Source organism: Cololabis saira, chromosome 5 (assembly GCF_033807715.1).
Source record: "Cololabis saira isolate AMF1-May2022 chromosome 5, fColSai1.1, whole genome shotgun sequence".
NCBI classification, from domain to species: Eukaryota; Metazoa; Chordata; class Actinopteri; order Beloniformes; family Belonidae; genus Cololabis; species Cololabis saira.
In genome coordinates, this window is record NC_084591.1 from 35,093,006 (window position 1) to 35,115,634 (window position 22,629).

The 22,629-nt window shown below is 42.6% G+C and overlaps 1 protein-coding gene across 3 annotated transcripts; it reads right to left on the bottom strand.

Annotated features, from left to right (window-relative positions):
• Window positions 1-4,436: 4,436 nt before the first annotated feature.
• dapk2b (death-associated protein kinase 2b) lies at window positions 4,437-22,488 on the bottom strand. Of its 3 annotated transcripts, XM_061721808.1 has the most exons (12): window positions 22,368-22,463; window positions 21,713-21,866; window positions 12,892-13,113; window positions 12,032-12,170; window positions 9,340-9,469; window positions 9,183-9,231; window positions 9,064-9,090; window positions 8,822-8,974; window positions 8,391-8,436; window positions 6,134-6,223; window positions 5,956-6,036; window positions 4,437-5,387 (listed from the first exon to the last, which is right to left on the bottom strand). In XM_061721808.1, exons 1-12 carry the CDS (start codon window positions 22,390-22,392, stop codon window positions 5,310-5,312), a joined length of 1,194 nt encoding a protein of 397 aa, XP_061577792.1. In that variant the 5' UTR covers window positions 22,393-22,463; the 3' UTR covers window positions 4,437-5,309. The 3 variants fall into 3 exon arrangements, with proteins under 3 accessions (XP_061577792.1, XP_061577791.1, XP_061577789.1); XM_061721807.1 differs by lacking the exon at window positions 4,437-5,387 and having other exon boundaries at window positions 5,978-6,036; window positions 6,134-7,718; window positions 21,713-21,863; window positions 22,368-22,488; XM_061721805.1 differs by lacking the exon at window positions 4,437-5,387 and having other exon boundaries at window positions 5,978-6,036; window positions 6,134-7,718.
• Between the last annotated feature and the right edge of the window lie 141 nt (window positions 22,489-22,629).

The following is a 22,629-nucleotide window of genomic DNA, read 5'->3' on the forward strand; positions in this document are numbered from 1 at the left end:
TTGAAATGCTGGGAAGGAGCTTGTGAGTAAGTATGTGGAAGACTTCTGAAACAGGCAGTCCTTCAGAAGGAGGCTGCTGAAGTTTCCTGATATTGCTGTGGGAATATTCTGCTCTCCAGAGCCAAATGACCATCAAGTGCACCCGTCGCACATTCGTGCTGCAGGGGCTTCAGCAATTCAGTATAAAGCAATTGATTTTTGCCATCTCCAATAGGTTATCCACAGCCCTTTTAGGAGAAGGAACAATGTTCAAAGAGCAGAAAGAGCCTTTCTGTGTGGGTTTACCAGCAGCTCATTGAATGTCTCTTTAGAAACAAGTTTTTCATTTTTCAAACAGCAAATGTCAAATGTTGAATGGCCTGTGTGCAGGAAAATGCCTTGAATTGGGTGTGCAAAAAGGTCTGCATCATGTAAAAGCAAAACAAAACCCAACATTGATGTCGAGGAGACTGTTAAAGCAGGTAAATGCTTCAAAGCACACGCTCAGGGCAGAAATGGCAAAGATAATGAAATAAATAATGATATAATCTGGTGTGTAATTCAGAGATGATGAAGATGATTGATATAAACTGATGGATTGATAGCATTTTACAACGTGATGACAAACTTTCTGAGCATATGATTACATTCAGATGCATTTCACTTGTCATTGAATTTAAGTTCAACTTGATGGCTAACACAAGCTCTTCTGTTTTCATGGATTGGTCTGTCTCCTATCAGTACCCTGGAAACTGCTTGTTTGAGAAAGTATTGACGAATCATCTGCACCCTTTCCCTGTAATGGTGGGCTGCAACTGGTCCTCGTGAGACCGAAAATGTGTTTCTAGGAGAAACAACAAGCAAAAAAAAGTTTAGTTTGGCTCAAATGATTTTACACAATCATTTCTGAACTGGCATCTAAAAGAAAGAATCTGGTATAAGATATCAGTCTATGAAGATGTATGTTGTATTCATGAATTATAGAATACATAGAACTATAAACCTAAGGCAAAAAAATACAAAAGTGCACCCTTGTTTGAGTTTTTAGTTTCAAGAATTGACGCAGATGAAAATGTTAGTCAGTCATATCGGGTTTGTACTAAAGGAAGCGTTAGTCATCCTAACGAACCGCACTTGTCACCTCCCTCGGGCGTAACCGTGCAGGTGTGATTCAGAGTGATGCAGCTGCAGGAAGCTCGGAGTGGAATGAGATCACCAGCACAGAAACACCACTCAGTGACATATCAAAAGCACGACGCAGCAACACCCCCCGTCAACACCATCCACCTCCTTCACCTAGCTCCATTAAATCTCATTTCCAAGAATAGGCGGCAGACTGTGTTCTTGTACGTATGAATAATGGAAGCGGCCTCCAGGAGCTCATTTCCAGAGAGTGATCATCGCGCTAAAGTAAGGCCTAATGATCACACGGATAAAGTGAGAGGCTGGCATGCAAGATTCATGTCCTCAGGTCTGTCTCCAGAGATACACAACCTTTGCTGTCTGATCTTCTGCATGCTCTGAGCACTAAGCATCAGATGCAGCTGGGAAGCCATGATGCTGTCTGAGTCAGCGGATATCAACATTTGACACCGCCTAAAAAGCCGTCACATCAGACAAATGTCACTGAAACTTATTCTTATGACATGAGTGTCATATGAATGGGTGTTGTAAGACATATAATTAACTCATTCTAAGTTAATCTGAAACTATCTTGTGCTAGCTATATCATAGTTATGTTCTTAAGGCAAACTGTTTGTAACTAAAAACCTTAATTTTGCTTTGTCTGTTTATACACCTGCTTTAAATTCCCATTTTCTCCGTTATAACTGTAGGTCACGCCCGCTACTGGTTGTTCTCCGCGTGTTTTTGTTATCGCCACCAGGGGGCAGTGTTGTAAAAGAAAAACAAACGGTGTCACCAAAATGAACTTCCTCACCAGCAGAGGAAGTTCAATTTCATGAGATTCTTGCTGCAACCATCTCAGCAAGACTCAAAATCCTCTTCTACTGCTCCAGCACTGTCTTTGAAGCAGAATATTAGACATTTTATAAACAGAATGTACTTGTATTTCTTAATTTTATGACAGAATTATTTTAATTAAGAAAAAAAAGTGTATGTATGTTTGACTTGTGATGACAACATTAAACTTCAGGCTTCATCACGAAGGTCACAGACTTAAGTTGTATGCAAGTAGCAGACACGCTGACAACACACATTTTTTTTCTTTTTTGTCTGTGAGTGTGAACCACAAGTCCAGTTGCCTTGACATAAGTCTGCTGGAATCCAGTGATCACAGAGAACTGATCCCATCGCGCCAGCTGCTACCCCTGTTACATGAGATGCTTCGGACTCTAACTGTAAAGACTGACTGGAAGACATGTTGTTTCACTGTATACCCATGACGAAGCTAAGAAGCACTCAGCTCATGTATCAGTGAGACATCACTGAAATATTTACTTCCATCGGTCTGGGTCATCAGGCTGGATACAGACAGGTGACCTGGGTATGCACTAAGGATTTATTCCCATCTCCTCTCATGCCAGTAACTCACAGGCTGTCATTACAAAGTACGCATAGCTGCTGACTCACTGCAGCGAAATATTATTGACACCGACAGTAGAGAGTACCAAGTCACCTTATTCCTTAGAATAATAATAACAAAAACAACAATAATAATTATTATTATTATTATTTTATTTTTTTTATTATTATTGCTTTAAACGACTATCCAGGAACTGACCAGAAACACATTTTGAGCCTTTCCAATGCATTTAGAGACCACCAAGCACCTGGAGCAATGGCTAAAAGCAAAAAAGAAAGAAGAACTGATGGACTTGCAGCATAGATGTATTTTTGAAATCTCCAGAAAGACGTTTTTCTTTGTTTGTAACCAGGTGAACGCTCATGGTTTACCATTCCTACTGCAGAGATGCTCCTTCACAGTAACATGATGACATTGTGTAGCTTTATTATGACTACACTGATGCTAATTGTAGCCTCGCAATTATATTGAGGTATTCCTGCTTATGTCTCTTTTTCATAAATTGTAGTATGTGACAGGTTTTGACCTCTCATGCATCGTGAGTCTGAGTAACTTAAATTGGCCGTTAAAGTGTCAGTTCATGTCAGTAAATATAATTCCAGCACAAACCAGACTACGAGCTTCAAGCGCTTCAACTCCCGTTCAAACACTTTAAAGAGGACATGATTCCATAGAGGTCCTTTATTTGTTATAGTGATTAATTATTATTTTCTTGGTAGATGTAAAAACTGTTTTGTACCTAAAATTCTTGCATTTTCTGTCATATTTTATTGGAATTTCAGATATAGAAGTCAGAATCATGTGAAACTGATTACAAGTGGCAGGTGAGGATACGCAGTCGCTTCTGTGTCTCCACTGGCATCAGGGAGCCGGCGCGTGAGTAACACCAAGACATTAACGGTGTAATCCTGCTCCACAGAGATGGACAATGTCCATAATTGTCCGTAATTGCCTAGGACTTCCCGCTCCAGTATCTCTGACACCAGAAAACATAGTGTTCATCTGTTAAACAGAGCATGGCATGACTAACAGCCCACCAGATAATCCTTTGCATTACGCACTGTTTTTCTTCCATTTTACAGTATTAACATATCACCTCCTGTTCTTTCATCGTCTCGTGTGTGATGGCAAACTTCACAGTTCATCTGACGTCATTAGCAAACTGGCTCCCTACCACACCGGCTCAGCTCCCTGTTGGGTCACCTTACATCACTAATTAATTTCTTCTAATCTTTGTCGATTCCTGGCCCCACCGAAGCCCCCCTCCCCCGGGCCAACAATTATAAAACTGCGGTCTTTCAACATTTACACATTTCAGTCTGTTCGCAAACAACGTCTTGTGTGGGCTCATATAATTGTGAAACGCATCCAAGTTTGGCCACTTTTCCCAGCGCTGCATAACTGCAGAGCCGGCTTTAAAGCTGTACAAAACTCTGTTGCTGGAGTGCATGCAAAGACCTCAGAGCACTGCAGATTTCAGTCTTACTGCATGAGCAAGAACACAGTAGGATGCTGTATAATTTCACTGTAAAATTGCATCAAAGCCTGTGTAATAGGATACAAAAGTACAATCAGGCTACAGATTAGATCAGACTGACCCACTTGATTATGAGTCCTTTCTCACCATCTGTGTAAATTGGCCTACATCGGGCGACTGCCAGCGCGTATTTAGTTCAGGGTCAAATTATCCCTAAAATCTCTTTCAGCCCAGCTGACCCTAAACAGAATTACTCTTGTGACAATAAACAGTAGCTAGAAGGCGAAAGGAAAAAGTTATGAACATCAAGACTCACTGGTATTTGTGCAACTTTCTGCAAGGCATCTTGTACTTTAAAGGGATTTTAACTTACAAAAGCACCTTATTAAAATGTAATTTCTTTTTCTTTAAAAAAAACCCCAACAAAACAACAACCACATTCATTAATTTATTAAACAAGTTCTTAATTTACAGTTCATACAAGTATACAAGAAAAACAAAATTGCTCGAAAGTGCGCCCAGGATGCAAACGTTAGTGAACTTAAGGCGGTATGATCAGTATGTTTATTTACACCATAAATACGTCACAGTATTTCAGGTTCTGTCCACTGAAGCAAAACCTCAGCTGCAAAACTGGTTGATGCATGTTTAGAAAGATGTATATTGTGTGTTTATGTACAGATAAGATGAAAGGTGGTAATTAAGTAATTAAAGATCCTATATCACATAGATTACACAGATATGGTCATTCTTATGGCGGTGCCCGAGAGGATGACCGTAAACACTGTGTTTCACAGACATGGCTGTGTGTTAAGCAGAAAAAACTATGTAAACATGTGGTTATAAAAATCTGCTACCATCTCACTTATCTTCCTGCAACTATTTCAACTGTCAATATTCTGAAAAATAACACTTTTGTGATAAAAAAAAAAAAAAGAATATGTCCGACTCTATTCACACTTGGACTTTTAAGACTGCAGATACGAGAGGAAGCTTTCCGCATCGCTGCGCATGTGCACGCACACTTGAAGAGTTCCTGTCAACAACAATCTCGTTGTATCTTCTTATGCAGGAAAAACATGGGTTTGAAGTGACAAGACACTATCTAACATAAACCAGATGACAAAATGACTTTGGGAAAATAAACCGAGTTGCCTTGACCAAAAGAATATCGCCTTTAGAGCCGCCACACAAAAACAAACGGTGACTGATCTTTAGCAGACGTAAAGTGTGCATCGGCGAGGTGCTGTCTTTGTTTTTGCACCCGGAAAGACCGACGGGCTGATAACTGACAGTTTAACATCGCTCTCAGGAAGTGCTGCTTCTCTTTCGGGTCCTTGGCCTCCTCTTAAGAATTTCCTCCTCTTGGTCACTTTCACAATCCCTCTGAAAAAAAAAAGAAAAAACAACAACAACATTACAGAAACAGATGTGCCATTGTTAGTATGATGGGAAAAATTTAGTCTCATAACAAAGGCAGCTTAAAAAACGCAATTTGTCCATTATTGCAGCCTGCACGCCATCATCATCATCATTATTATTATTATTATTATTATTATTATTATTATTACAGTCCAATTCAACAGAATTTTTGCTGCTCGTATTTAGTCCAGAGCCCAGCATCTACTTTTACTGTCTAAGGAACCCCCAATGACATCAAGTGGCATCTATAAATACAAATACATTCACCATCTCCTGGATGTTCAGGAAACGTTAGAGGAGGGGAGATTACCTTGCAATATCAGAAACAGTTTTTGCTTAGATTTCCGGATGGAATAACTATGGATTAAGCAGTAGTTAGTGAGCATTAGCGGTGCTGCGACACAGATTTGTTCACCATTGAGTCTGAGCAGGCAAACTGTGCCATAGGCTAATACTTCCAGAGTGTAGGCCTGATACCCCAAACTGTTGTGATGTTATTATTGCTGCAAGCTTATAAATTGTGTTTTCATACCCCATCTTGCTCGGGCAGCTTCTGACTCTTCTTCATGATCCTCGTTAGGTGGTTGCAAAGAGCCACAATTCTGAACGACAGCTTTGAAACCGAAAAACACAGATAATTAGTCACAAAATCGTTTCTGTATTTTTCAGGAGCTCTGCTACGGAAGTGCAACTCTGATGTTGTGTTTTACCTTCCACCTGCGTCGGGCGTACTGTCTCTTAAAGTTCTCCAGGTTGACCACCGACAGTCTCTTCACCATGGCCTGTCTGGGATTCAGAGGCTGCAGACACACGAGAGAGGATGACACAACAGAGGAAATAGCTCTAAAGTCAACACCAAACCTGTCAAGCGTTTCAAATAAATTGTGCTGTTTAACTTTGGCTAAACCCCAAGAGGCAAACTGAAATTACAAATAACACAACGAATGAATATGAAATTTATTTTAGGGTCGATAAGGAAAAAGGTGAGTGCACGTGAAGGCTGCGGCAGAAACAAAAAGACCGATTAAGAACACATTTAATTCACAAAAGATCTCATACACTGTTAGCTCTCCAAGGAGGGAAACTTAATAAATGAAACAATAAATAAATTCAACCCTGATTAATAGTGCACATTTGAATCCATATAAAAGAATGTTTTATAATCAAGTTAAACACAATAAAAGAAAAGAAAATAGATCATCAATATAAAATCTCAAAAGGAAATAAAAAAGTAACCAATCAAAGAGAAAAAAAAATAAAAGCCTTCAATAATAATACTTTTTAAAATACAAAACTGAAAATAACCCTCCAAATTAAACAAAGAGGACTGTATAAATAAATGTAGGAATACTTCCAATTTTACTAAATATTATCCTTAGTGCCATTTTTATCCTATTAAAAATGAACAGATCACCATGAATCCATAAAGAAAGCTTCGCTTCAGAATAAAGGCTGATGCCGTAATGATGCTATAAGTTGGATTTCTATAAAACTCAACAAGAAAGAAAATTTCACAAATTCCTGTGCGTAAACTTAATTCACGTAAAACGTGTCCTTCATACAATATCTGCCGTTTTTGTAGGATGCAAGGCCACAGCCGCACATCTGAAAGGTACCAAAAAACGGGCAAAGAAATCAAGTGTGTTCATTTAAAAGAAGAGCGCTTTAATTTCATCCAGACTCTTTGAGAGCCCGTTTGGCCTCGTGTTCCGGTTCAGTTGCACAGAACCGGTGAAGCAGCTCCTTCAGTGTTTGCTTCACGTCTCCATTCAGACTCCCGTCTTTTCTCTCAGGATGCAGAGTCCCCATCACTTCCTCCAGCCACTGCAGCTCAGATTTCAGCTCCTGCCGCAGAGCGTCCAGCTGGCTCTGTCTGTGGTTGTACTTCCTGTTGATGCTCTCTAAACTGGCATCCACGGCCGTGATGTCGTCCTGCAGCAGCAGCCTGGTGGCCTCCACTTTCCGAAACTCGTAAAAGGCCTGAGAGAGCTGCTTCTTCGCCGTCTCGCTCTCTTGCTTGTACGAGGACTCTTTGTCATTGTAGATGCAGAGCAGTGCCTCTAAGTCACACTTCAGGGTGTGATGTGCCCCCGACACCTCTGACAGCCCCGTCTCCATCAACCTGATACCGTCCACCACGTGGGCGAAGCGCTCAAAGTTCGCGTACGTGTTGTTGGGGGGCACGCTGCAGTGGGACAGGGCGGTGTACTCCTTCAGACGTTTTGTCTTCAGCTGCTCCGTTTTCTCTTCAGCCTCATCAGCAGCGGCAGCAGCATCCTCCAAGTGGCCGCGGGACTTCAGACAGAAGGGTGGAGGGAGGGGGGACACTGAGTGAGAGGCTTTCTCATTGTTGCATCTTGAAAACACACACACGCAGCAGGGAAAATCCCAGCAGAAGAGCCACTGTGGGGGATTAGTGTGTGACCCTAGAGCGTAAGCCACGGCCGGTAAGGGCGCCGAAAACACAGCAGACATTCTTGACGACTGCGTAATGCTTCCTGGTTTCATGCTTCTATCCAAACAGGATGAGGACACCTTTCACATGCATTTCAGAACGTCGGTGTGAGATTGGACTTCCTCGGCGTAGCAGACTGTTACATTTCCATGCCTTGGAGAGCGCAGTTAGTGAGATCCTGTTTCACTGCAGTCGGGTTTAGATAAAGGAGCCTCGTCGGACAGATGAGGGCGGATGAAATGAAGCGGTTCAGGGTTGTTAGGGGTGAAACTGAATATTCCCAGTTGGGCTGTTAAGACACAAACATCTGGTGGGTGTGAACACTGGGATTTTGAGGCCGTAGTCAAATTTCTTTGCACATTTAAAGATGCATTTACTCCTCCTATGAGGGGTGACCCCGTGACTCATACGATACCTTTGACTTTAACTGCCACATTTTTACTTTACTTTTAGTAGGACATGAAGCAGATTATTCACAGCATGCTACAGCAGGGCATAAATCAAGTGCATACCTTAATCCACGGGTGATTCAGGGCATCTTGGATCGTCATTCGTTTTCTAAAACCACGAGAGAATGCAGCTGAGTAAACACACCTAAACAAGCCCGTCAGACGCAGAGATGTTGGTCTCTCACACATTTAAACATGAACCTCTATGCACTTCTGTCAAGCCATAACAATCCGGAGGAATGCTATGTTTTCCTGGAGGTGCATTTAAATGGAAACAGAAGGTGACACACTAAAAATAAAAACAAGTATCACTTTTGTTTTATAGTATTGACTATATTAGATTAGATGCAAAACAAACAGAGTAGTATACCTAAATTCTAAATGAGAATTGACTTTTTGCTCTCATTTGGCCCCGTTTAACTGCACATAAGGATTTGTGAATCTTAAATTGCCAGGCTTGACCTTTGACCCTCAGCTGTTTTTCATCTTTTTACCTGGTGTCCTTTTCTAGGAGCTGGCGGATGAAGCTTTTGGCCAGCTCACTGGTATTGCTGAAGAACTCTTCATCAAAGTCATAGTCCATTGCTGAGATATTTCCTAACGTTTCCTGCTTTGTGTCACCGAGAAAAGGGGACGCGCCGCTCAAGCTGAAAGAACAGCATAAACATTCACACACTCCCCAAGACCTTCGCTCATTTATCTTCTTAGAAAACGCTCAGGTGCCCGCTCAACTTACAGTATATAAGTGATGACTCCGATGCTCCTGTGGAAAAGAGCGCAAGGTTAATTCAAAGTTATCCAGGGCAGCCTGTTGGGCAGAAGTCGAGCGAGTCAGAAGTAATTAAAGGCTCTTACCACATGTCTGCCTCCAATCCTAGAGGCTCATAGTTGACTACCTCTGGAGCTGAAAATAGAGCGCACTCAACTTCAAGAGCAGCACGGAGCCAAACGACAAGCCAACAAGCCTCTGGAATGAGATGCAGCGCAAAATACAAAAACAAAAAAAACTTACCGACAAATTCAGGTGTCCCAAAAATGTTTTTGAAGTCTGCTCCAGCTTCTATCTGGTGCGCCAGTCCAAAGTCGATGAGTTTGATGCGAGGCAGACGCATGTTCCTGTCCAGCAGCATTATGTTCTCAGGCTGCGGAGCAGAGAGACCAGAGAAGGGCGGCGGGATACATTCATCCGCAGATTACCACCAACACCAGATAACAGATGAACAATTACGTCTAGCAGACGCTTTTATCCAAAGTGATGTGCAACTGAGGGAGAACAATCAAGCCACACAGTAAACATGGTAAATTGCAGAGTAAGTGCAGTTGAGAGAGCACGTAGGTGTATAATTAGATCAATAAAGTCAGATAAAAAAGTTACCTGGACAAAGCTGCCGTTTGTATGCGTTAAAGAAAAACAGTTATTCTGGTTAGTGCACAAAATTAAATAAAAAGTAAGAGACTTGGCAACCTAAATATGGCATTGCCAGCGGCTTACTGCCACTTAGAAGAAAAATGTGGTGTTCCCTGTACCTCATGAGAGGAGAGTTTTAACTCAAAATTAAATCCTTATTAGTTTGTTTGATGCACAAAGTGAAAGAAAAAGATTTGTGATTTTAGGTTCGCTTTGTTGCTTTTTTGCTAGTAAAGATAAGCTCATCCTCATCATCATCAACACAATGCTGAAAAGAACTGGAGGATGAATTAAAATCACAAGAACAAAGCTGCACATCAGATAAGCAATACATTATTGTCAGAGTGCTTCATGTCTGGTCCAGTGCACAGATAAACGCAATCACACCTCGGCGCAACACGAAAACAAGGTGTCACGCTCTTGCAGTTGAAAAGTACTTCCTTTTTCTTCTTCACTGCAGCTCAGAACTATTTCCAAATTAGGACACACTTAACAGTTTTCACACAGCTGCCTGAACATGTCAGTTTAAAAATAAATGTTCTCAGTAAGCTGCAGGTGTTTGTTGCAGATTGTTTGTTAAATAAGTCGTTCTCAACCTGGGGATTACAGGACAATAGCCGAGTGTGGTCACATAAAATTGCAATATTTTAGAGCGGGGCAATGGTTGTTACCTTACATCACCTGCATTAGTGGCATACACTCACTGGCTAATTCCTTTAAGTGCACCTGTTCAGCCGCCCATTCATGCAAGTGTATACATGGCAGCAGCTAAATGCATCATTAAGGTCAAACATGCTGAAGTTCAGACCATCAAGCAGACGCTGTGGCTGTGAACTCTCAAAATTATTTTGCATCTATTGACTCCACAAACCCAGATATAGCGTAGTATATCCAATATTTGGGAGTCAGGAGGCTTGAAGGTGATGTCCGGCAAACACAGACAGTTGTTTTTTTCTTTAAATAAACCTTCTGTATACTTCACAAAGTTTAAAATGACTTTGGTTAGTCAGTCGGGGACCGTATTCACACTATTACATATTCATATCCTTTTCACGGTCAGCTGGTGCTTGCTCAGGACAGGGAACGGTGTCGAAGAAAGGTGGGTTTCCTCAGCTACTCACTTACTATTATTGTTATTTTATCAGTTCAGTTTATTAAACTATTTTGGAACGAGTTGAATTGAATTGTTGACGTGCCTCGAGATGACATTTGTCAGGATTTGGCGCCATATAAATAAAGCTGAACTGAATTGAACTGAATGTCTGAGTCTTGTCAGAGGCTTAACATAGCAGTTTATTCTGACGTCATTGCTACTCCCTCTCTGGGCTAGCATCAATGGCTACTCTGTCCTAAATGCAGATTTCAATCTAATTCAAAACTGTTCTGTTGTTTTGCCCTTTAACCAAAGTTTACGCACATTCCCAACTAGTAATAAGATGTACAGTAGGTTGGTTTAACTATTGCTTCAGAAATAGGGGCGACTGAACGAGTGGGGTGAAACAAAGTTCCCCTCCGTGTAAGACAGCTCCACTTGAGGACGGGTATTTTGATTAAAACGTGATGTATGAACTTGGCTTTGCTTAATTTCTGCTGTGAAATTTGGATGGTAGAGTGGAAATTTGATGTAAATGGCATGAAAAAGCAGGAATCAATCCTGCCTCGTATGGTCCAGGCGGGCGGCGGTGGAGTGATGCTGCGGGAGGTTCTTCATTCGTACTATTTGAGTATTATTTAAATGTGACAGCTGAACCAGAGTATCATTGCTAGCCATGTCTGTTACTTTTTTATTTGGTATTTTTGTTACTCTATTTTTGGAGACTTAAGAAAGTTGGGACCATAGTAGCTACAACTATTGCATTTTCCCACTGACCTGACTTTTTAAAGAAAATATCAAGCACCGATTAGTAAAAAGATGTGTCATTGTAAACAGAAAGAAAACGCCTCGGGGAGCGCTAAACTGAGCCCCTCGCTCAGTCTGATCTTTGCTGCCAAACATACGCCATCCAGAACAAAGATGGGCTGCAGAAACAACAGGGCAGCTGCTTTTAGAGTGCTGCGTGGGCGACGCCGCCCTCCGAAACACCGGAGATAACCTTGTAGTGTCTGTATCTGAGAGTCTGGATGGTTGCCACAAAAAACAGGGAGGATATGAGACTCCACCCCACATTAAACACCTGCTTTGATGTCATCTCTCACATCACATCCTTTCTGTCCATACAAGTACCTAACAGAGACTGTGGGAGTTAAAAAAAATACAGTTAGTTTAGGTAACGTGCACGGATGGAGCATTTTGTACCTTTAGATCAAAATGTGCTATCCTCTTGGAGTGGAGGTACTGGACACCATCTAGGATCTGTTTGATAAACTGAGTGGCCTCCTCCTCACTGAGAGACTCTTTCCGAGCCAAGAAATCAAACAGCTCTCCTCCCGAGACCCTGCAAACACACACACACACACACACACACACTTGCTCGGTCACTGTGGGCTCAGATAAACTAGAGCAAGGTCTCTGCACGGCTTTATCTGAAGTGTGTTCTCAGGAGGTGGGTACGAAAGTCCCGGGTGCCTTAGATATGTTGTGGTAACAGCTTTAGTCGGCTCTAAATCCCCGTTGGTTTCTAGAAACTGAGTAAAGAGAGGAATAATCTCTGAATCCGCCCGATGGGCCAAATGCTCCGTTTGTATCAAAAGCAACAGTCTGAATGAAAGAAATTCATCTCGCAGTCGGTTGACCATTAATTTAATTGGATAGAGTTTTCATTCGTCCCAATTAGAGCCCTCTTGTTTCCCAGGCCCTAACCGGGCCCAAACGGGGGCCCTCTGAGGCACAAGCATTATTTACTTTGTGAGAAGGGTTTTTCAATCTGAAACACATGATCCGATCGCTCCCAGGAAAAAGGTTCTGAGCAAACATAAGGCTTCAACAAACAGTGCATGTACACAGAAACTGGCAGACGTGAGCATGTATGCTGGCGTTCAGGGCCACTGGGTTCTGCCGTCTCAACACAGCAGTTAACGTTTCCCATCAGGCTACACTGGCTTTACCCACTTTACAAGATAGAAACATACATTACTGGCCGTTTTCAGAACCATCACCTGTACAGCTTATCAGACTGCATTACTGTAAACATTTGAAAACACTCTGAAGTGACTCACAGTTCGAGGACGAGCACCACATCGGTTCGGTTCTCATACACATCGTGAAGCGACACGATGTTGGCGTGCTGCAGCTGCTGCAGGATGGTCACCTCCCTCTCAATCTCCTCCCTTTTGACTCCTCGTCTGCTGGACCGACTCAGGCGCTTCTTGATGAACTTGGCTGCAAATTCTGTTCCCGAGCTCTTTTCTTTGCAACGTTTGACAACTGCAAACTGGCCACTGCAGACACAAAATTAAAAAAAATAAAAGATTATTTGATTTATGTGATTTTAAACTTGTCAGATATTTCAGATCGTCCATATTTTCATGTTGATGTCACATAAGAGATATCAGGTCCCACTTTGTAACACTTCTACACTTAATAACAGGAAATGATCGGACAGCCGGGAGGAACCCGTGTGTCAAAAATGGTTGAAATATTGCGGTATAGTTCTTCACTTCCTGTTTCCCGGCGAGACAGAGAACAATTGGAGAGCCCGGTAGTGTGAACAGATTCTCTGTCCTCCCACTTCATCCAGCTTCCTGCCAGATTCCCAGCTATCATCAAGTGCTCAGTTCAATGAAAGAATCCCAAAAACTCTGAATATTTCACAACAGAGGTGCAGCTTTCAAACCCATCTAGAACTGGGTCATTGTGTTCTGGTCTTGGACGCTGCAGGCGCACAACCACATACGATGAATTAACTTAAATAACTGCTTGAATGTCTCCCCTCACTCTCACCATTAGAAATTAGTCATTTAGACTAATTGTACCATGACACACTGAGTCAGAAATGTTCTCCAACCCCAACACTCGGTTGGTTATTTGTAGGAAGGCTCTGTGTTTTGGTCACCTGAGCCTGAGCAGCGGTTTGGCTCTCAGATTTAACTAAGCCTGCTGCCACTCCTGTAGCTCTGACCTCTCCCTGCTGCTGTGGGCTGACCTGCCCGCCCTCTACATACAGACTGGGAAAACAAGCCTCCGGGTCGCCCATCTTTATTATCCGGCCACTGGCCACACATAAAGGCTCTGAGAGACGTGAATAGGCTGTGTTTCACTAACAAAAAGAACTCGAGACCTTGAAGATTCAACTCTTTGTGTTATTTATTTTAACGGGGGCTTTGGTCGATTTTCTTTTCTTTATTTTACCTATCCTGATTTATTTCGTAAGTATTTTGCTAATTTTTTGAAAATAAAACACTGGAATATTGTATTTACAAAAGCACTCAGACCTTAGCTTAGAACTTAGTTAAAACTCTGTCCTCAAATGAATGAAGAAGAATGAAGAATGAATGAAGTTTATTCAGTCATTGCAACACAAAACAACACCAAAAAAACATTGTACACAGCATTAACTATTAAACCAAAAAAATGTGTTGAACAATAACTGAAAAGGCATAGGCAGAAGCAAACTGCTTATAAAAGCCTATCCTATATTAACAACTTTCTATTTTTGGCTACCAACCTCCAGAAAACCAAAAAGAGAGTAGAAAAGCAAAGAAACAACAAAAGGCAAAGAAACAATAGAAAAGCAAAGAAACATTAACAGATGGTCAATTGCACTTATAAGCTTCAAAAATAGCTTTACAAACCATTTTCTTAAATACAACAAAACAATGACATGTTTTTAAATCTATGTTGGCATCATTCCAGAATTTAACTCCAACAATGGAGACACATCTCCTTTTCATACCTTTTTTAGCCATTTGTACTGTGAAATTACAGACACCTCTAAGATTGATAACGAGTCTCCTGAATTGAAAAGAACCTCTGTATTGGGTCAGGGAGCATTTTTGATTTTGCTTTAAACATAATTTGCATGATTTTAAAATAAAACAAATCATAAAATTTAATAACATGAGAATTTAGAAAAAGTGGATCTGTGTGAGCGTAGTAATCAGCCTTATTGATGGTACGCATGGCTCGTTTTTGAAGTTTTATTATTGCATTTAAGGTGGTTTTAAAGGTGGATCCCCACAATTCCACACAGTAAGACAAATAGGGGACAATCAATGAGTAGTAAATCAAATGCAAGGCCTTGGAATTCAGTATATTTCTGGAATTATACCTATCCTTTTGCTCTGGAGGTTTCACACATTTCTCACATTGGGAAGAATCGGTGCAGAGCGCACACATTAAAAAGTCTCTCCAAAGACTGGGATGGATATCTGCAGGACTGTTAGTTTCATCCACAGTTGTTCTTGTTTTAGGCTGCCATGCTACAGGGTTTTTTAGCTCCTCGGGATTACTGTACATTTTCCTACATCCATCTTTTGATTCACCCTTAAAAGCGTCCCAGTTCCTGTTAGAGTGAAACGTTCAAATTAAATGATGCATCACCAAGCTTCACTGGCGGGGCAGCACTATTTAGATGAAGTCCATGTGTCTGGACTACTCCTCACCCACTGAGCCTTCTTCATGAACTCTTTATAAAGTTGTGCGTAGATTTGCACATAAATTACCTCCTTACTTAAAAAACACAACTATCTTCCAACACTGCGCTCCAACAGCATGTCACTGTTAAACATACAGTAGCACAACACCAGCACCAGCACATCCTTATTAGGACTAGCAACCGGTGTTCAAGCCACGACTGCTGCAGAAAGCATGCTCACTTATTGTATTTCTGTGTGCTGTCTCAACTGGACAGTAGCTGACCAGGAAGCTTCACGACACATTATCTCAAGAGCACAGAGGATCATCGGAGTGCTGCCTCCAGGTCTGGAGGATACCTGCTTCCCACGCTGCCTCGGCAAAGACAAAGGGATTTGCATGGACCTTCCACACCCAAGCTGCTGTCTGTCTGAACTTTCCCCATCTGGAAAACGCTACGCTCCCGGTCTTTTATCGAAGACCTTTCATGGAAAACTTTACCCAACGAGCTAGAAACATACTTATCTGTTAGACAGAGCAACTGCAAATCTTGTTCGTTAACTTTGTATAATTTAAGCCACTCTGGACCAATAATTTGATATTCATTAGCACACACTGTAGTTTTTTTTCAGAATATTTTTTATTACCGGTATATATATATAGATGAGAGTCTGAGAAGGAATTCACGTTACAAGACACACTGACAAGTTAATATGTCCTCAAGATGTTCTTAATTTCATAAAGTGGACACTTCCTTGTGGTGTACACGTATCACACATATACTGTTGTGATGCATGGGAAGGTGGGGGGGGGGCAATTGAAAAACATCAGAAAGGCCGTTAACCTCCTGTTACAGAACAGGGAAAATCCACACTAACTGAGATTTCATTCATTTCAGGCCAAACTGACCACACAGATTCCAGGGAGGCGATGAGAGGCTGTCCGGCCGTCTCTAAGTGGGCTTGGAACAGCTACACTTGCCATCTGGCTCTCTCTCTCTCTCTCTCTCTCTCTCTTCGCATGCCATCTCTCTGATGCTTTAGGAGAGGGCTAATTGAGCAAGGATGGTGGAGACGAAATGAGACAGGAGCACAACATATGGTGCACAAAAATAAAATAGATATCCATTTTTACACATCAGGCCTGAATGATTTTCCAAAAAACAGTTGGGACAGTAAAGCTTTGACCACTTCACAGTGCCGTCATTGCTTCTCACAATAGTCAAAAGATCTATTGGCCCTGGGGCCACACAGTGTCCCGTTCTCTCTTCTAACACAACTTAAGGTGTGCAAGGACATGGGGTCCTCGCTGCAACAAACCGATCCAACCATGAGAGACCGTGACTTTTTTATTGATGACATCATTGTGTAGGCCAGGGTTATATCAGTGTCGTGACCGAGCCTGACTTTGGTACATTTTACTGATAATGGTCCTCCTTGTCTTTAATTTGGAGCAGAGATAGCACCCCGTTTCTTCCACATAAGAACGGGTGCTTCCTCCATAAAAATCCACAAAATTGATTCATCTGACCACAACTTACATTTTCACTGTGTGGTAATCCACAGCTGCCTCTGAGCTTGGAGACACTGACTCAGCCTTTAGATAAGGTTAACATCGGACTTTTTTTGTGGCATAAATTGATGAAGTAATTCCCTGTCCCCGTGGTAACACCGTATCAGCTGTTAATCAGTGATGGTTCTTGATCCAGTGCCATCCCAGTGGTCAGAGATCGTTGTCCTTTATGCTCTGAAATTTCCCAGAAATGGCGATGACAAAGATTCAGCATTTCATGGATACCCTTTTTAACCAAATCCCTATAGCAAAAATTTAAATATATTGTCAAATGAAATGAGGTTGATTAGAACGAAGATATAATATGTTGGATTCACACTGTTTGCTACAACATCGAAGTCAAAGTGCAAGGCAAAAAGCAGAATATTGCCTGAAAATATACAACGTTTTTTTGTGTTTAGTTCAGAAGATAAGAACCATAGGAGGAAATTTGATTTTAAACATCCGTTTGCACGCACCACTTTAAAACAAATGTGTATTTCAGTACGTGGTGTAAAATTATGGAACTCCCTAACAACTGATTTAAAGGATTGTAAAAATATTCACCAGTTCAAGAAACTGTATAAAGGCCACACAATTAGACAATATGAATTTAACGGGTAAAATATATTTTGTTGTTTTTGTTTTTTATATTGTTGGTGAGTTAGTGTGTATGTTTTCTTATTTTTTTGTTTTGTTTTTTCATTATTTCTTTTTTTTTGGTATTATATAAGTAGTGATTGTTGAACGAGACGGACAGACCATCTTCATATGAATTGTTTTATTTTTTTTGAGAAAGGGGCTTGGTATATAAGGCTTTCTTCTTCTTGCCCCTTTTCCATCATGGAATGGAACATATGTGAACTATTTCCATGATATGGAATAAATAAAAATGAAATGAAAATGAAAAAAGTAAATGTTAGAATCACCACTTTTAATTTGATATCATCCCCACTGAGAATCTACTGCTGAGTTACATTAGACTCAGCAGGTATCGGCAGTCGTTTCACTTCTGTGTCTAATAAAGAAGGAATGCCTTTCAACAACTGATTGTGTGCCACTGCCCCGCTTCAGTAAAGGTATCCACTGGGACTGGGAGCCCCAGGTAGTTATTACGATAATTTAATCAGTGTGTGAACATGTCCCAGCAGAGAAGGGGAGGGGGGGGCGGGCAGGGTGTGTGGAGCTATACGCTGCAGAAACAAAGGGATGCACACATGCAGGAAAACTAAAATCAAAGCAGATGGTGTGTGAGTGTGTTGGGGGGGTTATCACTGGGCATCTCCACCCCTGAGTCTTCCCTGAGAGGCCGACCCCGTCACAGATGACTACGATAACGTGTGGACTGTGAAGTTCACATGCAAAAACAGGCGCCACATACCCCGAGGGGAAGAACCGTCACGCGACAGGAGCATCAGCGCTCTCAATTCCCTTTATACGTCACAGCGAAGGGCTCTAATTACTGTACGTGGTCACTTTCTCGGTGACATTTTGAGTGACAATCTTCCCCCCCTGGAAGGTTGTCACCCAAATGCGAGAAAGTGACCACGTACAGTAATTGCCAGCGTTCAGGCGTTCATTTACTGTCGAAACATAGTGTAGGGTGACAGCGGAGAGAGCAGCGAGGCCGGGAGTGGTATTCCACGACGGGCCGGGCGTGCCGTGCGACTTAGTTGTTAAGCCGGCCGGTGGGCCTGAAAGAACCATCTCTCTGCAGAGTTTCCACTTCCAACAGCTGAAGGTCATTATCCACAGCCGAGGAGTGCTCGGACAGGCGGCGCCGGCCCAATGTTGAAACACATCTGTGGGTCAGCATGACAAAGACGAGCCAGATTCCCTCCCATGAACATCTCCACAGACCTCTCGGCCTGCATGTAACCCGGAGCGGAGGATGCACTTTCTTGTTTTCCTCCTTAAAAATGCCTGCTGAGTGCTGACTGTCTGCGCCAGAGATTCACTGTGTACAGTAAATCCCGTCGGAGTCATTCCTCCACTTTACCACCAAATCCATCAGCAACATCCATCAGCAACACTTGTGTCAACATGCACAACAATACTACACTTTCCCCCCATGCACACTCGAACTTCTGCAAACCACAAACATTTCACTCTAATGAGTTTCCTGCTGCTGACTATCTTTTAACTTATAAAAACTACTGTCACAGCATGCAAATGTCAGTTAAGGAAACGCACGGCACATCAGCGGAGATAGAGATGAGACTCCTGTCAACTTTATAGAGACGCTTTTGACTCCAGTTACATGCAAACAGGTTCAAACACGTACAAAACGACTAGTTAAACACGGCGTTCGCTGGAAGATGTTTACCGTTTGACTTGAATCGTGACATGACGTCACTGTTGAACAGAGTTCTGAAGAAATGGCCATGAATGGATCATGAAGATCTGGAACAGCCCCGACAAGAAGGGCTGACAAAAACGTCACCAACCGCCAACTTCTGGGTCGAGTCTCATACGATTCGTCGATTAGTTGCAGTTCCTCGACTGGCCACTACAAGCAAGTTAATGCCCTTTGACCTCCGAATAAACGTATTTACAGGCTGATTTGGAACACTGTTTTGATCTCATTCTTCATGCTACCGCACGTAGCGAGGCAGCTTCGTGTTTGCAGATGACAGACACGTAAACGTGTCTGTCAGCTTTGATTTCGCCGTCACATCAACAAGTTAAACGGCACATCGCAGCTGAAGTGTCGTTGATGTTCAGATGTTTTTTATGTTAATTTAAACATGTAGAGATGTCTTCAGTAGATGAGACAAACTTGGCATACTTGGTATTGAGGCAAATATTTATCATGTTCTTCCTAAGCATTTCTTCCAGTGGAATTACTTTGAACAACGCCACCCTCATCCACAGGCGACAAGGCCTCACTGGACGCGGCGGTGAGATAGAAATCATGCAAATCACATGAAGCGTTCCGCTGGACAGCACTTTCCAGCACCGTGATCTAAAAACACCAAGTGTTTCGCCTGTCCAACGGCGTTCTATAGACTCAGAAATCAACGTCTGTCTTCAAGCTGTTTTGGCAGCTTTCCTGAGACGCTTCCTGGCGGATTTTCTCACTCAATTTGTCTCTATTTCCCTCTGAAACAGAGTGTTGGGCTTAAAACTAGAGAGACAGCATGGCCATGGCCCACGACATGTGCAAACCCATGTGAAACCTGTCAGGGAGCCGCTGTGGTGCAACTGTCACACCCACAATGACGCTGATGCAGATTTCAAAACACAGAGAAAGTTTTAAAGCCTTGTTGTTCCAGCTCCGACACGCATTTGTGTGGAAATGGCCTTTTTAAAATATTTTTAAACCATCATCATCGTCATTTGATCTTGGTACAACACTGTGAGCTGATTTGTCTGTTTGTCATTCTTGCCTCGTTGTTCACTTGCGTAACAGCAAACCACTGTCTCACCGATCTTGGCGAGGACTATCGGCTGCTGTGAGTTAATACTGTGACGCTTCCTTCCGTATGTCAGCGCATGTGTCATCACTCAGGATGGCAAGGCAGGTACAGTTGTCAGGAAATGCATCATTTTTCAGTCTAATTGCTTTTTTATAAGTTTACCACAAACTGTGCGTCACTATCGGAAAGGTGGGCCCCACACACTGCTCTGTGGTACCCCGTTGGATCAAGAGGCGTCAGCTTCTGGGCAGAATGACGAATTAACTCCTTCTAGGAAAAGCCTCAGCTGTTCCACGCAGCACCGAGCATCTCAAATCCTCCACACAGTCCCCTCCACCAAAGAAACTGGCAAACAGATCCGGCGTTGTGCGGAAAAGTGGGTCGATAACTGTGGGTGGAGTAGGAGAGGGGGGCATTTTCTGCAGTTCCCTTCAAAAGTGTTACCTTCACGTGACACCGCCTCAAGAGAACGCAGCTGCAGTCCGTGACAAATGTACCACCCTTTCTGTGACTGAACCTCTGCATCTGTGGCTCCTGACCACAAGTGGAAAGTTTCAGACTCTCACGTCACCACTGATATGAAGCTCTAAAAACAATGTTCGAACACTTTGCCTGTCAGACATTTATCTAAGGTCTTAATGAAGATGTTTCCAACATTATATAAAGTTGTAACTAAGGAATAATTAACCTCTTAGTGTCATAACATCATGTATAACCATAAAAATCATCTTATTCTCCCCAAACATCTACTGGAACAGTTGTCATTATACAAACTCACTCAGATGTGTAACTTTTAACCCAGGTGGGCCCACATGGACAAGCTGGGGGACCCTTTAATATCTACACGTGCAGAGTCTCATCGTAAAGCAAAGGAAACTCTTCCTCCTTTGGGTCGTGAATATAACTCATGCATCTCGAGACAAAGACCCACAGTACATGACCAGCGAGAGACCTGTGGGACATTGTGTGTGTTTGGATTAGTAGTGAAAAGGTCAGAGGTGAAACGCCTCCCTGTCGCAGCTTCTATTGCTGATGGTCCGATGGTCCACCTACAAAGATGCAGCGACAGCTTCCTCAATCGACGCCGTTCTCTGTAAACTTCCCTAAACTTATTTCCCCAAGAGACGCCGCTTCCTTGATGCGTGTTCTGTAGAAAACACTTAATCTGAACACGCACATCTGCCATTTAGGTTCAGAATTAAAGAAAGGAAGTCACTTATATTAAAATCGTGCCCCCTGAGGTGGTGAAACCTACACCGAACACAGCTTTTTCCTTGAGAGTGCGTTTGCCTTTGAAATGTTATTCTTACAGTGAACGTCGGCCAACTTTAACACGGTGACACTCCCCAGCTCAGGCTTAAACAGGCCAGCTGCTCGCATACCTTTATACACCAGAGGACCACCGCTTCAAGCCACTGAATCACACTTTGACTCACGCTCAAAGAAATGGCATTAAACATCTTCGTCGTTACAACAGCCTTAAAGGACTCCTCACCTTCCCAGCTCTTCTCCGATTTCGTAAAAGTCCTCCACATTCTGCTGCTTGAATACCGCCATGCCTGGTGTCCTCATTGATGAAGCCGCCTCCTTCACATGTGGCCCTGAAGCCTCCCGATCTGCCTTTCCCTTTCTGCACACGTCCAACCCTGCTGATACAAAAAAAAAGGGGGATGTTCCTCTTGGGTTCTGACTGGAGGTATGAACATTTTTACCACATGTTCCAGCTTGTTGCACGGTAGTCCATCACTACTGTAGTTTGCCCTTCCTGCTGAAAAATCCCCACCTCCCACAGCTGTCAAGTTGAGCAGTATAGATGGTGTAGTTCTTGTGATTAGAAGGAGATTACAGATAGAAAGACGGGAGCATTTCTGGGGTAAGTAGGGCAGGGCCTCTGGCTGAGAAGGCCACTCCTGGCAACAACATGAGCTTTGTAAATATCAGAGCATGAACTTTACTCCAACTCTGAGCAAGAATTAAGGATGAAGCAGAAATTAACTGCGTAGTACGGGTGTGAAAACATATGAATGCACATTCAAGTGGGAAAAAGAAAAGAAAACCACACGTAAACTGAAACACCACAAACTTTCTTTCTTTAGGATTTCCTGAGTTTGACACAAGAGGTTGCTGTCAAAGCATACACGATACCTCACCTTTGTCCTGGCCGCACCCCGTCATCTACAGCTGGAGTCGTCCTGTCATAGCTGCTGCAGCTGACGCAGAGAACTGCTCCTCGGGTGGCCCTGTCCTCCTCTGTCGCCACTTCAGCCGACCCTGCAGGCTTTTGTGCGAGCAGAAGTCCCTCCCCCTGATGGCTCTGTTATGAAAGTGCAGCATGCAGGCAGCGAGGAGGCTTTCAGAGAAGATAGTATCATGTCTGGGGTTTGCTATGAGCGACCTTCAGACGAACTGGAA